This window comes from Vombatus ursinus, unplaced genomic scaffold, assembly GCF_900497805.2.
Source record: "Vombatus ursinus unplaced genomic scaffold, bare-nosed wombat genome assembly UNPS02014818.1, whole genome shotgun sequence".
NCBI lineage: Eukaryota > Metazoa > Chordata > Mammalia > Diprotodontia > Vombatidae > Vombatus > Vombatus ursinus.
Genome location: NW_020954596.1, coordinates 19,018,487 through 19,036,902, shown reverse-complemented (window position 1 = coordinate 19,036,902; position 18,416 = coordinate 19,018,487). Strand labels below are relative to the sequence as shown.

Genomic DNA, 18,416 nt, shown 5'->3' with positions numbered 1-18,416 from the left:
CAGGGCAGCTGGGGAGCCAGCACAAATTTTGCCAAGCTACCTCATGGCACTCTGTGGCAAGGGAGAACTCCCTAACTATTAGAGCTGTCCAAAAGAGAAATGGGAACCCTTAGGAGGTGTGTCTTATCCCTGGAGCTATTTAAGAAGAGGCTGAATGACAACTTGTCCGGCAGGGTCTTGGTTCAGGTCTGAGTTGGCTTAGAAGAGCTTTGAAGTCCTTTCTGACTCTTAGATTCTATATATAATTTATAGATGAGGAGACAGAGGCCTAGGAAAGTTATTGTTAATACTTGTGATGACGATAGCTCTTATTTATACAGTGCCTTAAGGTTCCTAAGGACTTTTCCCCTTCACAATAATTAAGAGCTATGTAGTGGAGATCTAATCTCTGTATTACAGGTGAAGAAACAACCTCATCTAGGCACAATGACTCACCTAATATCACATAGCTAGTTAGTACTAGGACCTCAACTTAAATCTAGGGTGTTTAGGTCCATCCCAACATATTATAGCTATTTTAGAGGGAGGTAGGTGGCACAGTGGATGGAGTGCTGGACTTGGAAGCAGGAAGTTATGTTGTTGTTTAGTCATTTTTCAGGTGCGTGCTACTCTCTGTGACCCTTCTTGGCAAAGATACTGGAGTGGTTTGCCATCTCCCTTCTCTAGGTCATTTTACAAACGAGGAACTGAGACACATTAAATGACTTGATCAGGGTCACACAACTAAGTAAGTGTCTAAGACTGGATTTGAACTCAGGTCTTCCTGACTCCAGGCCCAGTGCTCTATCTATTTTGTCATCTATCTGCCCAGTTCAAATTTGACCTCAGACACTTACTAGCTGTGTGACCCTGAGTAAGTCCCTTAACTGCTATTTACCTGGGTTTCCTCTACTGTAAAATGTGGATAATAACACCACCTACCTCCCAGGGCTGTTCTGAAGATGAAAGGAGATAATATTTTTAAAGCACCTAGCATATAGTACGTGCTTAATAAGTGCTTATTTCCTTTGTCTTAGGATCACAATGAATGATCAGCTGTTGTACTTATATGTTGCTTTTAACTACTTTACAAACCCCTTACTTTTCTTGAGTTCCACTGAAGTCAGCACTCAGACCCTTTCGGAACCCAGTCTTTCTGGTTTTGCTTTCACTTGAGTTGAGACTGCTTCCTCTTCTGTCCGTTAAGGTCCTCCCAGTCGTCACTAGGGCCTTTTGTCTATGGATGTGCTCCAGCACTTCAGGCTTGTTCTTCTCTGGGACCAAAGGATTCTTTCACAGGAGATTCTGCTCCCCAATTTCCCCCTGAGTGCACCAACTCCTCCAGGAAGTGCTGCGGTTGAGAGTTCTTGGTTGGAAAGCTGCTCAGGGAGTAGCCATCTCCCTACAGAAAGCATGTGCGCTTAGGGGAGGCTGGTTTTCTTCTTGGGATCTTGGAGCCTTGATACTCGCTTTACGAAGTAAAAGTTACCAGCTGCTGCCTGAGGAAGAGAAAAGACAGAGGCCCCCCAGTGTTCCGATCAGCAAGATAACAGGTACTGTCCATTCCAAAAGGCAAAAAACTCTTGCCTGCCTGCCCTTCGGTGGGTCCCCTTTCCCCTGCCCCTTCTTAGTGTTTTCTACTGTAGTAAGAAGAATTTCAAACCCCCTTAAAAGTATTCATAATTGACAGGAAACAGAGCAATCTCGGCAAGAGGAAGCAAGGGCAGAAAACAGCTAAAATGTATTGAGACAGTTGCTATTATGTAAGAGGAAAAGGCTCCATTCCTTTTAGCAGAGTCATAAATAATTTCTTATCTAATTATCCCATATGTTCACAGTCTATGACATTTATTCCTAAACTGGTCAGCTCTGGCAGCACTATGGGATTCCTTTCCTGTCTTGGTGTGTGTGTGTGTGTGTGTGTGTGTGTGTGTGTGTGTGTGTGTGTGTGTGTGTGTGTGTGTGTGTATGTATGTTCCTTCCCAAAGCCTCTATATATAACATCAAAGCATTAACCAGTATAATGAGAAATGTAAGAAATGTGACATCTTTGCTCTCCAAGGAGCCATCCCAGATCCACCATCTCAAGGGGAAGCATGTGGCGTCTTGGATACAGACTTGATCTCATAGTCAGGAAGACATTCATTTTTATCTCTTGCCACGATGTACACTGCCTATCCGACCTTGGGCAAAACATGTGACCTCTTAGTGTATAAATTAGTACAATATAAAGTGGGATGAGTGCAAAGGAGAGTCCCATAGCAGGTACTCTGGAGAAATTTAAAGAGCAAGAGAACATTTCAGTTGGTGGGAACAGGGAAGATTTCATGGAAAATATAGTTCAACTGACTTCCAAGAGCCGGGCTCACTGTTTCAGAGGGTTTAAGTTGTTTCAAGTAAACAAATATCCCTCTATAAATTAAAAGGAATGTCCCTGCATCTGTGCATTGACTCTTTAGAATGAGTCCTTTGGCCTTCAATTGATCTTACAAACTCTTACTTTACAACACTTCTGAAAAATTTGATATAGTTTCCCTATTCGTAGCAGATTAATGGCCGCAAACTAGAAAGAGAGAAGGCATAGATTGCCAAAGGCAAACATACCAAGGACATCAGAGAGTGATATCAGACATCCTGAAATGAGGAAGACAATGAAAACTAGAACAATAATAAAAACAAAAAAGCCACACAGAGAATTTGAAAAGGCCAGCAATTTGACTGTTACGACTGATTATAAGACATGGAGGATCAAACAGCTCTACACATCTCAATGATGCCTTAAGACACCACTGTATGTATTAGGCTCTTAGCCTAATATAAAACCTGAAGTTTATAACAATGTCTCTGAGCAATCAAGAAAACATCATACTCTACCCATTATCCTCCATTTTCAGAAAGCAGAGAAATAGGTACCAGTTTTTAGTGTTCCGGGGCTTACTACAGCATTCTGCAAAGGGGAGGCATTTAATTAATAAATGCTTATTGAATTAAAATATTAAATTTTAAGAAATTTTTCATCACAGACATTTAAGAAAAAAAAAATTTAATTGGCCAAGATCCCTGAAATGAGTGACACCTTGCTGTTATCAGCTTTATAACACCTTAGTTATCAGTTAATACTTTATGAGGGATTAGTTGACTTCTTAGCTGGGAACAAGGATGCAACACAGGATAGGATACAGAATCTAAGAGGTCTTATTATCATAGAGCGCTATATTTGGGAGGGACCTTAGAGGGCCGCTGGTTTAAGCTTTATGTGAGGCATGAGGAGCTATAACTTTCTGGACAAAAAAACATCCAGCTTCTATTGGAAGGCCTGCAAGTGATAGAGGAGTCTGGTTGGGGGCTGAAGTAAGGGTAGATAACTAATGAAAGATGTGGGGGGCGGGGGGTCAAGAATAGTAAAGGAGAACTAATAGGAGACATGGGCAAGTCATATATAAACTGTATTCCACAATTTTCTTGTGGGCTGACCCTGTACTTTTACTCAGATGTGCCATCAGTGAATTTGTCATAGGCCTTTACTCTCTTGTCCTTTAGTCTTTGCCAAGATTTTACTCTTTCTAAGTGTTGACGAGCTCCTGGGTATGTTGACATTAAGTTGAAATGGCCATCAATAACAGCCGTTAATCATTTATCTCTTATCAAGACTCCTATCAAAGAAAGCTTGAAATGGTGGGCGGGCGGAACTGGTTTAATCGTTAGTGTTGTTTTTTTTTCCCTCAGTTTCCCACGTTTCCACAACATGATATTGGCAGCTCCTCAACATATGGGACTGGCTTGATTATTCTTTAGACGGTGACAGAAAAGCATTGCCCCGAATACTCGGTAAGTGATTTCTTGTTATTTTGGAGATACACATATGTACATATGTGTATGCCTGTGTGTGTGTATGTATAATCATATATAAACATACATCTAAATTTAACAAGTAGAGACTTTTTGTGAAAAGAACTAAAATAAGTGATTTTTTTCCCCCTTCTAAATGCTACACACTTAGAAATTCATTTCCTATGTTTGGAAAATATGTTATATGGCAGATTTTAAATGACATTATACAACAATTTACTTTCTGGAACTTTGTTCTAACTCACTGCCTCTTTCTTTAGTATTTTTTTTTTTAATAAAAACTTAAGTTTTCTCACTTGTAAAATGAGAGAATTAGATTAGAAGGTCTCTATAGTTCTTTCTTGATTCAACCTTCCGAGTTCTACATTCCAAGCTCTGTTCCGGCTCTAACGTTTCATGTGATCAGTTCAAAGGTCTGTACCTGCTTCATTTTGGAAATGCAGTCAGCCTTTTTTATTATTATTATAGCAAGTGATTAATTAACTGGAATCTTTTTTAGAATCAGATATTGAATTTAATTTTTCATTTACTGAGGGTTAATATCTGTTACCCATTGATTTATCAATCCCTTTTGGAAAGCTATTTTCAACCTATGTTACTTCTTAGGGTTGTCCAAACTCATTAATCATCTCACAACTATGACTTCCTTTTATTAATCCTGAATTTACCTCTTGAAAGTGCCAAAAGAGGGTGGCCCACTGGAAACTGAATGTGCCTTTTATGATGTCATAGGCTCTGAACGTCTTTCCCCTTGGTGCAGTAGACAGAGCACTGCACTGGGAAGTCAGGAGCCATAGGCTTGGTCCCAATCCTGTCACCAACTTGCCATAGGACTTTGTTGGACAAGAGACTTTAACTTTAGAGGTACATCTATAACTTGATGGGAAGAGGTTGGAATAGATTTTATCTAAAGTCTCTTCCGTTTTTATGATCTATGATCAATTTTACTTCTACTTGCTTTATCTCTTCTTTGGGCTTATGACAAAGAAATTAGCACCAGGTATTATTCTAATATATAGAGAGCAGATTTTAGGAAACCTGAGTGCAAGTATTGCTTCTAACACCTGCTGGCTGGGGGAACCTGGGCAAGGCACTCACTCTGCAGTGCTCTAAGCAATTCTCTAATACTATCAAAGTTTCAGAGAAGGGGCCGACCTACATCGTTAGATGGAACTTCCTCCCTTGGTATTTTCCTCATACCAATGAAATCAAAGCTTCAGTCTCCATCCCTATCTATGTTTAATTCAGCAATCAAAAATTCTTGTTATAATAATCACTTAAATTATTTTGTTGTGAACTTAATCATGAATAAACACATATATTTTTCAACTAGTCATTAAGCACTTGATATGTAACAATTGGGGCAGCTGACTGGCACAGTGGATAGACTGCTGCACCTGAAGCCAGGTAGACTCATCTTCCTGAGTTCAAATCTGGGCTTAAACACTAGCTGTGTGACTCTGGGCAAGTCACTTGACCCTGTTTGTCTCGGTTTCCTCATCTGTAAAATGAACTGGAGAAAGAAATGGCAAACCACTCCAGTATCTCTGCCAAGAAAACTCCGAATGGGGTCGTGAAGAGCTGGACAGGACTGAAACAACTGAACAACAATAGTAATAACAGTAACATATGCTAGGCACTGTGCTAGGCCCAGGGTTTACAATGATGGAGATACAAAATAGATAGTTGCTCTAATTTTTTTAAAATGTTCAGAATTAAATGAAAAGAATTATAGAAGAAGACACAAAAATAAGGCAACTTTACCACACTTTGTTAAATTTAATATGTATAGTTTTTTAAAAAAATTTATTTTTTTATTCTGAACTTAAACACAAAAAAAGAACATTTCCATATACAGAACAGAAAATAAAAGAGGACTACATATGAAACTATGAATCTTCATTTCATACTATGTGTTTTTTAAAAGTATATAATGACTTCCATCCCTTACTTTTAAAACTATCCTGCTTATCTGACAAGTTATTGCTGTTTGTCCTTTGTTCTGGAAGAGGACCATGACATCAGGGAGGGGATACTATGACTTGCAAGTGAATTGAATTTAAGTAAGGGAGGGCTATGCAAGGACACCAGCCTCACTTTCTCCTCTGGAGCCATCTGGGTCCAGTGTCAAGATATAGATGAGGATGACTGGAGATGATCTCAGATGCAGTGGGAGACCTTGGACTTTTTAAGTTAAGGTCTTTCTCTGGTCTCACTTTGACTGAGGCAACACCTATTCAGTGATTAAGGCCAAGTAAGAAATGAGGTGAATAATGGCCTCTTTTACCTAGTTAAAAAAAATCAATCTGGAGGTGAAGACCCAAAGGTTTCTGGTCAAAACCGAAACAATTGCTATTTACATTCACACTGAGCCATTAGGGCCCAAACAATGACCTAGTGAGGCTAGGGCTGGGACCTACTTTTGGGCCAGTCAATGAGAACCAGAGTGATTAGGGTTTAAGACATAGTCCTTAAGAAAGAAATCTAGCCCATAAACGCCAGGATGTCTTGAAAGGTTTCAGCAATCAAAATTTACATTCTTTTGGGCAGAGAACCTGCAGGTAAGGATATGACACCCCATGTGGACAGAGGGAGAGGAGGGAGGGAAAGTAGGCAAGGACAGTACACCCATTTCAAATTACAAAGAGGAATAAGGAATGAGGAAGAAGGTTGTATATGAAAGTGTCCACTTATATTACATATTTTTCTTTAACAAAAAAAACCCTACCTATCAAATCAAACCTACCTCAACAAATACAATTGCTGTATTTGTGTCTTTGTCTTTTTCAGTAAAAAAAAATGCTGCTCTTTTCTATATCTATAACTAATTCTTTCCCTCTCCCCAAGTAGAAACCCTCCTTTATAATAAAAACATATAGTCAAGCAAAACAAACCAACACATTGGTCATGTCTGAGAATGAATGCTTGATTTTTTTTATACTTTTATATTTTTATATTTTTTAATTTTTATTATTTTATTTTGATTTATCAACAATCACTTCCATATGCTTTTGAATTTAAAATTTTTCTCTCTCTTCCTCCCCACCATCCTCTCCAAGATGGCACACAATCTGATATAGGCTATATATATACATTCTTATTGAATATATTTTTAGATTAGTGATGTTGTAAGTAAAAATTAGAACCAATAGGAGGAACCACCAGAAAGGGGAAACAAAACTCGACAGAAGAGGGAAAAAAAATAGCAAATAGTATGCTTCAATCTGCATTCAAATTCCATAGTTCTTTCTTTGAATGTGGATAGCATTTTCCATCACGAGACCTTTGGAGATGTCTTACATCCTTGTATTTCTGGGAAGGGTTAAGTTTATCAATATTAGTCATTGCACAATGTGGCAGTTATTGTGTACAATGTTCTCTTGCTTCTGCTCACGAATGCTTAATTTTATACCTTGAGTTTATCACTTCTCTGCCAAGAGGTGAAGAGGTATAGCTCATCATTGGTGGTTTAAAGGATAGTCATTAATATCATGCAAATTTCATAGTTTTGCACATCATCTTTACGAAAATTGACCATATAATAGGGCATAAAAATTCATAAGCAAGTATAGGCAAGCACAAAGATTAAACATATGCTTTACTTAAACCCTCACAATAAAATTATAATCAATAAAAGGAATTTGAAGGAAATAATTAATGAAAGCTTAAACTGGGGTGATAGTTGGTTAAGTAGGAAAAAAAAGGAGAAATGTGGAGTCAGAATCACCAAACCCTGGCAAATTATTGCATGTGCACCCCTACCCTACACACACCCACATTCAAGTCCAATGACTCCCTATTACCTCCAGGACCAAATACAAAATCCTCTGGCATTTAAAGTCCTTCTCAACCTGGCTCCTTCCTACTCTTCCAGTCTTCTTATACTTTAATCTCCTCCATGTACTCCACGTTTAAGCTATGCAGGACTTGTTGCTGTTCCTGGCTTCCGTTAAGACTCAGCTTGAATTGTACCTTGTGTGGGAGGTGTTTCCTGGTCCCTCCCACCACTAGTGCCTTTCTTTGTGTGTGTGTGTGTGTGTGAGATAGACAGTTGTTTGCAAGTTGTCTTCCCTATTAGAATGTGAGCTCCTTGAGGGTGGGAGCCATGTTTTGGCCAGCTTACCACAGTGACTAGTACATAGCAAATGTGTAAGTCAGAATAAAGATTTGAACTCAGATCATCTTAACCTGATGCTATTTCTATCAGTAAAGTATGGTGAGAAAAGTATTGAATCTGGAGTCAGAAGACCTAGGTTCAAATCTCAGCTTCATATACCTACCATATGCTCTTAGGCCAGTCACTTGAACTTCATGGACATCAGTTTCCTCATCTGTAAAATGAGGGAGTCTCATTAAATGGCCTCTGAGATCTTCCAGTCCTATATCTATGATTCTGTGATCTACATGCTTCATTCCTTTTTCTATGTTTTACTGTTTTTGAATCATCATAAATTCTGTTGTGACTAATAAAACACATATTCACTGTAAAGACTTACTGAAATCAAAGTTCAAATCTTGTCTCAATCATTTAATGTCTATGTGATGCTGGGCAAGTCGCTTAACCTCTCTTTGCCTTCATTTACTTAACTGTAAAATGGGAATAGTAACACCACTCAAAGGGTTACTGTGAGGATCAAATGAGAACACACTTATAAAGGAGTTCATAGTGCTCGGCACATAGTAGGTATTATATAAATGCTTAATCCCTTCGCTTTCGTTTCTCCCCCTGCAAAGTAGCTTTCTATATTTAGTAAAAGAGCACAACAGTTATCAGGTAGGGAGCTGAAAAGCATTTTTATTTTTAAAAAGTTTGGGAACCATGAATCTAATGACATCCTCTTTTCCTTTAATAGGACAACCAGACAGATAACCATGAAAGACAATGGACAAGATGAAGATGATTATAAAGAAGTTAAGGTGATGAAAAAGAAATTGGTCAGTACCTGTTTATTTTGTTATTGTTGTTGTTGAGTTGTTCCAGTTGTGACTGACTCTCTGAGACCCCATTTAGGGTTTCTTGGCAAAGATACTGGAATGGTTTGTCATTTCCTTCTCCAGCTTATTTCACAGATGAGGAAACTGAGGCAAAAAAGGTTAAGTGACTTGCCCAGGGTCACACAGTTAGTAAGTGTCTGAGATCAGATTTGAATTCATGAAGAGAAGTCTTCTGATTCCAGGCCTAGCACTCTATCGAGTGTGCTGCCTAGCTGCCCTATTTCTTTATCTTTGTCTAATGAGGTTATCTCTTACAGAAGTGAGGCTAAGCGATCAGACTAGTGTGAAGAACGAAATTTTCCTGAGTTGACCATAGAAGGATAAACATGTCTGGATTTTCAGGCTTGCTTTCAGACAAAATCATAGTTTTGAACTTCCAAAGATCAAATAAGACACTGGGTCCCTTTAAGAACCACATTTCTGTATTTCTGTTTAGGCTGGTGGGTGGGGGAAGAAATGGAGGATGAAGAGAGGGTTTGTCCAGCAGAGGACTGTACAGAGGGAAACCAGATCCAGCCAATAAGAGGAGTTTTTCAGTATAAGCCCCACCTACTGGTCTGCTTCTGGGAAAGGAAAGAAAATTGAGTGTGAGGGAAACCCATCTGGGAAAGTTGTCCTTAGAGCCCACGGGGCTGTCAGCAGGACTCATCAGCAGGGAGCTGTTGCAAAAAACAGAAACCAAAAAAACCAGACCCTGGGATGGGGCAAGGAATATTTACTCATAGTGGGAAAGGAGGTCAGCTGTTCCAAAGTCCCAGGAGGACTGGCGGGCAGTCAGTGGGAGCAAAGAATTCTTATACAACCAGCAACTGCTAAGACAGAGGCAGACATGGCGATTCAGCCAACTCTTGGCTGGCTGACTGTTAGTTCCTTTATCAGCCGTGGTTGCTGGAGGGCAGGAGAGTCTGGGACGTGGCCTGTGGAACTGGCCTGTGCATTTCTCACCCTACCTGATTTGTGGGAGGGGAGAGAGAGAGGGAGAGAGAGAGGGAGAGAGGGGGAGGGGGAGGGAGAGGGAGGGAGAGGGAGGGAGAGGGAGAGGGAGACCCTCATCTCAGAATGGTCCCATTGGGGATGGGATAGGAGACTGGGATAGGAGACAGGAGGGAGATAGGAGACAGGGTTATTGATGTCGAGTTGAGTCAAATGAGATAATGGTTGTAAACATTACAGAGAGAGTGTAGTGAAAATGGTATTGGGTACTGAGAGTCAGAAGACTTGGTATTAAATTCTGGCTTTGCTATTTACTTACTTATATGACTTTAGGCAGTTACTTCCCCTCTCTGGGACTCAGTTGCTTCATCTGTAAAATAAGGATGTTACATTTATTCTCTAAGGTCCCTTCCCACTCTGTGTCCAATGATCAAATGGTCCCATGAATGACGACTCCCTCTCCCACTAGTTCTTGAAGCCTGATATAAACAGAGGATTGGTGGTGCTGGGGTGGGGGGGGGGGGGGGAGGAGGATAAGGGGGGTAAATATAAATAACAATAATATATATAAATAGCAATAAAAACAATCTAGCAATCAGTTTCATCACTGAAGGTACTACTTGCACTCACATGGATAGTCACAGCTTCCCACCTTTAGTAGACGGTGTCCTGGGTCACTGTGGCTAAAAAGATTCATCCTGTGGGGCCAGATTTCAGATGATGAGCCTCTATCCCTATCTAGGCTGGTTTTGGAGTGACAGACACACAGTCCAACATGAGCCTTGTTCTTGAAACCTTTTCAGCTTAGTAGAAGGCTTATATGGTTCTATTACAGCCTTCAATAACTCGGTGTCACATCCATGCCACAATGAATCATTGGAGGGCCATTAGTTAAGGTACCATCATCATCATCCCTGACACACAGGAATTTTCAAAGCTGTTTACATCCATTATCTCATTTGACTCTTAAGAATATCGATTATAAATAATATTGAACATGAATACAATCCACTAAACTTAATCTGCAATTATTTACATTTAAGTAAATGAAATTCAACTCATAAAATATTATAAGTTTTCAGTCCTTCTAAATCACCATCAGGTTTCTTTTTCTATTTCCCTTCACTTTTCCACTTGTAAGGTCATAATTCATGCAAAATCTTTTTCTGGATCAGTATTTCTTTTCTTTTTTCTTTTTTTTTTTTTGCTGTATACTACATCACAAAGTTCTTTCCATACTTCCTTATATAGATTCCTCATATTTGTCAATCTTAATTATGTCATATTATGTTATAGTATTCCATTAAATTTATGTACCATTAATTTGTTCAACCATTTCCCAATTGTTGGATTTTAGTTTGCTTATAATTTTGTTTTTGTTTTTGGCAATTATATATACTGCCGTAATGAAAACCTCTGAACAGATAGCTTTTAAAATAAATTTGTTTTGTATTATTTTTGCATCACCAAATTTTCTCCCCATATATATATATATGCATATATATGTCCTCTTTCAGAAAGTGATACTTTATATATTTTTTCTTTTATTAATGTATCCCTTTTCCTCCCTCCTTTCTACTTCCCCTCCCATGAGCTAATTAAAGAAAAAAAGCCCTTAATACATAGAAACCTAGTTTGGCTAAAACAAATCCCCATATCAGCCATGTCTGAAAATATATCTTTCTGAATTTTAAATTCAGAGAGACGTATTTCATCTTCATTCTTTTACACTCATTGAATTGGTTAGAGTTCTGAATCTTTCAAAGTTTTTTCTTTCTAATATTGTTATCATTGCATAGATTGTTCTTATTCTACTCACTTGACTTGGCATCAGGTTCATATAAATCTTCCTATTTTTCTCTGAAATATTTTGTTATTTCTTGTGACACAAAAACATTCTGTTACATTACAATTTATTTAGCCATTTCTCAGTAAGAGGACACCCCTTTAATTTATATTTTTTGGCTCTCATGATATACATATAAGTCTTTTTCTTATTTGTTTGGGTTTTTTTTTTTTTTTTTTAGTACAGGCCCAGTAGTGGTACAGCTGGATCAAAGGGTTTGTACAAGTCAGTAACTTTTGGGAGCATAATTTCAAATTGCTTTCCAGTATGGCTGGATGCCCTCCAACATTTCACATTTTTCACTCTTGCATCTTTACAAATTTGATGGTTGTGCAGTGAAACCTCGAAATTATTTCAATTTGTATTTATCTAATTATTAGAGATTTAGGACATTTTTTTTCATGTGATTGTTAATGGCTTAGATTTTTTTCTTTGAAAACTGTCTGTTCATACCTATTGGAGAATGACTTTCAGTTTTATAAATTTAAATCAGTTTCTTATGTATCTTGGACATGAGACCTTTATCAGGGAAATTTGCTTCAAAGATTTTCCTCCAGTTATTCTCTTTCCTTTTAATTTTAGCTGCATTAAATTGTACAAAAATATTTAGATTTTATGTAATCAAAATTGTCTATTTTATCTTATTTAGTAATGAACTCTTTCCCTAACCATAGATCTGAAAGGTAATTTGTTCCTTGTTCATCTAAATTTGTTTATGATATGACCTTTCATATTTAGGTCATGTATCCATTTAGAGTTTGTCTTGGTATGTGGTATAAGGTGCTAATCTAAACCTATATTTTTTCAAATTATTTTCCCAGCAGTTTTTGTCAAATAGTAACTCTGTCCCCCAGGAACTGGGCACTTTGAGTTTATGGAACACCGTGATACTGTGTTTATTTGCTTCTATATATTGTATACCTATTCCTTTCCACTGTTACATCTCTCTGTCTCTCTGCCTTAGAGTTTTTCCCCCTGATATTTTCAGGATATATTCTCCACAAGAGAATTGAAGTCAGAGGATCATCTCTCTTACTTGTCATTTATTTTCTGAGTGATGTTGAACTAGTCATTTCTACCTTGATGGACCTCAGTTTTCTTATTGCTAAAATGAGTGGTTGGACTAGATGACCTCTGAGTTCCTTCTTTATCTCTAAAGCTCTGATCCTATGAATGCTTGGTTTGACAGGTATGATTATTTTGGCAACTTTTACTCTGTACTGCCATATTATTTTCCAAAAAGATTATGTATGTTTGCAGTTCCAACACCAATGGATTAATTTTTCTGCAACCCTACCAGCATTGAATCTCATTGCTTTTAATTCCTTTTGTCCATTTGAAGTGTGGGAGGAGGTATAGCAATGCTGTTTAAATTTGTGTTTGTTTGACTTGGCGAGGATGAGCATTTTTTCCCAAAAGATTATTAACAATTTGTGTTTCCTCTTTTGGATAACATCTGCTCATATCCCTTGACCATTGTTAATCTATCCATTGTGGACTGGGAAATATCTTTCTAAAATTTTAACTGTTTTCTTTATGGGTGTGTACATACACACACATATACCCACTATATTCTTTATATATTTTAGATGTCAGGTATTTACCACATTTGCTATAAATATTAATAACCAATTTAAAATTTTGATTATATATTTTATATAGAATTAAGTGTTCTGATTTTACCACTAATAATTCCTTTCATTTATTGAATGGAAAAAACCATATTATACCCCTTTCATTTGATTCTTCAATAACTCTATGAGATAGACAAGATATTTATTACTTTCCTCATTTTGTAGATGAGGAAATTGAGATCCAGATGGATTAGGTGCCTTTCTCAAAGTCATACAGGTGAGTTTTTAATTTTGTGTCATTACTACATTTAGTCAGACATAGTCATAGTCCCTATTATACTTCACGGTGTCATGGAAGTAACCTTAGGTCCTCAGTGGCAATGGTGGCAAGGTAGAGAGCAAACTATGGGAGCTCCTACCAAGCTGAAAAGGCTTCAGGAATGGACCAAGTGATGGGTAATATGGCTGTCTTCCAGGACCTGGCCCAGTTTAATGTGCACAGTTTCATTATTAGATTGGTCACCAGCTAGTAAAACTTTTGGCTAGAGCAACTCATTAAACACTAATAGGATGTGAAGAGATTGCCATTTCTGTTGCTTTATGTGCCAACAGAGATAAAGTGACAGCTCATTTAAAGCCTTGTATCATGTAATTATAGAATGTTATGGCTAGAAGGAACCTATTTTTCTACCTAATCAAAACTTCTTTATCCTGAGTCCCATTCCTCCGGGACCATGATCTCTGATTAACAAGTTGGAAATGTGGTAATACATGCGAAGGTGTCCATAAGAAAAAGAAAGGAAAAAAAAAGCTTTGTTTTTCCTTTTACTTCAATGGAGGAAGGGTAGAAAGGAGAGATTAATTGAAAAATAATAGAATTTAATACAAAAAAAATAAAAAATGGGATTACCCTGAGAAGATGCCTTAACTCAATGGTGAGTCCTTCCTGAGGTTAGATATTTGAAGGCAGGGACATATTATGATGATGATGATGATGGAGAAGAGATGAAGAAAAAGGAAAGAGGATAAGAAACACTTTAGGAACTCTATCTCCCAAGAAGGATAGCTGCAAACAGCAAAATCATAGGTTGAAAGCTAGAAGGGATCTCAGAGGGCATCCAGTCCAAACCCCTCATTTTACAGATAAGGAAACAGAGGCAAAGAGGGGTTAAGTAACTTGCCCAGGGTCACCCAGGCAGTTTGATGTGGGAATTGAACTTGGATCTTCTTGACTCCAAGTTTAATCCTTATCCACTAGACATCCATAATAAGCCAAGGAGAAGCTCATTTCTAGTTTATCCAACAGCATCCTACCTTCCCAGGCAAACACACACACACACGCACTTGTATTGAAATCTGCCATTGCTTTTATGAGAACACTGTCTTGGAAAAAAACATTGGTGTTAGTTTAGAGTGCTTGACTCCTACTGACTGATGCTATGACTTTACCTAAGTCATTTCCCGTTTCAGGTGTCCTGAGTTCTCTTGTAAAATTAGGGGGTTGGATTAGATCACTTTACACACTTCTTCCCAGTTTTGATATTCTAAGTCCTAAATAAATGTATTCACCTGACCTTCAGAGTCCCCAGTGCCTTTTGCCTAGAGAGCTAAACAGCACACATATCTGAATCTTCCACCCCAGAATTTAAACTTAGGTCACTAGGAGCATCCGGAAGGAAAGAAGGAAAAAAGGAAAAAAGGAGAAGCAGGCTTGTTTGTTTATACTTAGATTCCTGATTTCTGAGATGACTGTTTCCCTCTTGTGGTCTTGCCTTGTTATTACAACTGGTTGGTTATAATTATGCTAAAAGAGAAAAGTTGACCATATCCTGTTCAGTAGGGGTGAACACATTTCCTGTTTGGATCCTGCCTCCCTTCCTGTGGACTCTGCTTTCTTTCTAAGTGTGGGAGAGTGCCTTCTTTATTTTGCTGTCACTTTCTACTCCTTGTTTCAGGCAGCGATATTGCTGGGATAATTGCTAAGTTGGGCAATTAGCCACTAAGTCAGCACGATCCTCCATCTATCTTAAAACAAACAAACAAATATTTACTACATGGATTGCTCTGTCCAGAGATTAGCTCCTCTTGTACTTGGCTCCAGAAGGGAACAAGGCAATATGTTTCTAATTCCAGATAGAGAGCAGCCTGAATGTGAACACCTGATGAAAAGAATTCCAAGTGTGAAAAAAAGTAAGGTAAAGAAATCTACTTCTGGAGGATTTCAGGAGCTGTGGTAGTAGGGATGTGGCTCCCGGAGTCTTGAGCCTCAGTTTTTGGTGCACTTCTGGTGGCCCGGAAGTGAGAGGGAGCTGGGAACTTAATTACCCTTTCCTGAAATTGGGGTTTCTCTGAACTTTTCTCTAATCCCCCTTTCCCTTCCTCTTCTTCTGTCCCTTCCTGAGGATCAAAGCTCTCCCTGCTACTTGTCTTCTTAAGATTCTAGGACAGAAGGGATTTTTCTCCATTCTCCATTAAAAATAAAGTCATATGGAATTGGTTTATAACTTACTCAAGGGACTATTTCATTTAAATGTTGTGTCTTCCTCACCCTTCTTCCTTCCCACCTAGCATAGTGCCTGACACCTAATCAGTGCGTAATAAAAGCTTGTTAACTTGACTTATGGGGGAGGGGGTGTGTACTGTATATATGTATAAAAGTATTTCACAAGGCAGAATGTGACAGAAACAAAGGATCGATCCAGACAAAAATACTTAAAAGCAACTTGAGGAAGGCAAAATTTTTTTCTGCTGGATTGGGGCTGTGGGATCAAGGAAAGCTTAATGGAGAAGGTTGTACCTGATCTAAGGTTTGAAAAAAGAGAAGAATTTTTATCAAATATTGGGTTCCAGGAATGAGGAATAGAAAGCTGGTGGGAGATCATATAGTACAACCAAGTTAGGGATTAGTTATTAATCCAGTTTGGCTGGAATATAGAGTGATTCAGGAGTAAAATATGAAATAAGGCTGATATTTTATCATAAATATGATAGGCAGACAATGTCTTGTTTTGATGGGGGATACTGATATGATCATGTTTGTGCAACAGGAAGAATCTTTTTTGCTGATATAGAAGGAACGATCAAAGAAGAGGAAAGCTGAAGGTAGGGAGAACAGGAGGTTGTTAAAAGGACAACAATGATCTAATACCGATAATTCAAGTTAATATAGTCCCTCATGGTTTAAAAGTATTTTCATATATAGTATCTTATTTGATTTTGACAATAATCCTATGAGGTTGACAGCAGAAATGTATTTTCTTCATATGACAGATGAAGGAATTGAGGCTCAGAATGGTGAAATGACTGACCAAAGATCGCAGAGCTATGTGGTTGTTATGGAATCCAGGTCTCCCAACTCTCAGTGCAGTGTTATTTCTACTATATCACATATAGTACTATTCCATAATGGTGCCAGAGTACAAGAGCCCTACATTAAAGAGAATCATGGGGGGAAGGGTACGGAGAGAGGACATTCCTTAGGCCCCTAGGAAGTTGTTCTTAGTCAAAACTGTCAAGTCCTTATTTCTTTCAATCTCTGAGCCTTTACATTTTGTGCCCTTTAACCCTTGGGGTGACTTCCTTGCTAGGTATTCAGTGCCCTCTTAATCTGATCTCCTAAATCTTCCTTTGTACACCCTCATGAAAATTGGCTGTCAGTTTTTTGCTTCACTTACTTCAATATACTTTACCAAATTTATGATCTCATTGATGTAAGTACTTGGTTCAGCGGTGCAGGTGGTAACTCACTCATGCTTTCTGATCCTGTGTGACTGTTGTCTATGTTGTTCTGTGAATCCTTCACAGACAATCCACACAATGACCTGGAGATTCTCTTCTGATCTCGTCTTTCTGTGGGACTAAGAATAATATTTGGACTTTCCCTCTGTTATTTTTCACTCTTGTCACTGTCACTTGTTACTGTTGGCAATATACTACAGCCTAATTATGGCTATCTTGTACTTGTCCATGGATTTGAGTTATCTGCAGTTTTGGTTCTTTGGCAATATGGTGTTTCATGATTTATAGCCATATGGTTTTGCTAGAAGAATGTTGGAGAGATGCACGGTGATCCCTCTCAAGTAGATTTACATTTTAATGTGGATCAAACCTATTGTTGAAAATTTGACTTAGAATTGGGAGTCAGTAGACCTAGTGGCCAATTCAGGCCATACCACAGACCAACTGTGACCTTATACAAACCACTTCCTTTCTTTGAACCTCAATGTTTCCATCCCCAAATGAGGGGGCTGGACACCATAATATTTAAGATCCCTTCTAGTTCTGGCATCTGAGGTGAAAGAGAATGAAGTCAAAGGTGACTGAGGTCTGAACCAGGCAAATTGCAAGAATACTGATACCCTTAACAGAAATAGGGAGTTTAGGAAGAGTAGGTTTAGGGAGAAAAATGAGTTTAAATTTGAACATACTCAACAAGGTGGAAATGTCCAGCAATTGGTGATATGAAATTAGAATTGAAGAGAGAAGTAAGGGTTGCATATGGCCTGGAATCCATAGATTTGGGAGTTATCTGAGAAAAGATGAATGCATGGGAAATTCTGAGATCACTAACTATACAGAGAGAAGGGGGCACAGGACAGAGAAGTAAGAATCAGCAAGCATTTATTAAGTAGCATAGCATAGTATGTATTACATTGTGCCACTCTACGTGAGCCAGGAGAGAAAGTACTCCTAGCACTCTAGGAGTGCTACAACCAACCAACCAATCAATGAACATGTGTTAAGTATGTGTCAGGCACTGTGTACTAAGTGCTAAGGGTTAAAAAGAAAAGAAAGAAAAGGAAAGAAAAAAGAGCATAGACATTCTCTGACCTCATGGTGCCTGTATTCTAGTAGATAAGACAACATTTATTTAAATAGGTGCATACAAGATCCACAGAGAGCCATGGGAAGGTAATCTTAAAGGGAAAGGTACTAGCATGAGGAGAGTGGGAAGAGTAATTTACAGAAGATGGTATTTGAGCTGATTCTTCCTATAAGAAGCCAGAGATTTTGGCGGGAGGACATTTTAGGCATGGGGGGGTGGGGGGAAGGGCAGGTAGCCATTGCAAAGTTATGGAGATGAAGAAGAATAAGAAGGCCAGTATGGCCTATAGAATACGTGAAGGAAAGTGACCTGTAAGAAGTTTGGAAAAGTGGGAAGGGACCAGATTGCTAAGAGTTTTAGATGCCAAACAAAGGAATTTATATTTGATCCTAGAGATAATAGTGAGCCCCTAGAG

At 38.4% G+C, this 18,416-nt stretch overlaps 1 protein-coding gene across 2 annotated transcripts in view; it reads left to right on the top strand.

The window, feature by feature from the left end:
* Positions 1-1,163: 1,163 nt before the first annotated feature.
* The window catches only part of SLC2A9 (solute carrier family 2 member 9), a 304,702-nt gene continuing 287,449 nt past the window's right edge, over positions 1,164-18,416 (top strand). Inside the window, exons 1-5 of one of the 2 annotated variants that reach the window (XM_027836293.1) lie at positions 1,164-1,532; positions 3,706-3,807; positions 8,682-8,763; positions 13,402-13,453; positions 15,310-15,371. In XM_027836293.1, the coding sequence (XP_027692094.1) occupies positions 8,701-8,763; positions 13,402-13,453; positions 15,310-15,371 (177 nt within the window). In that variant the 5' untranslated portion in view covers positions 1,164-1,532; positions 3,706-3,807; positions 8,682-8,700. The remainder of the gene's footprint in view (positions 1,533-3,705; positions 3,808-8,681; positions 8,764-13,401; positions 13,454-15,309; positions 15,372-18,416) is intronic. The other variant, XM_027836294.1, reaches the window with a different exon arrangement.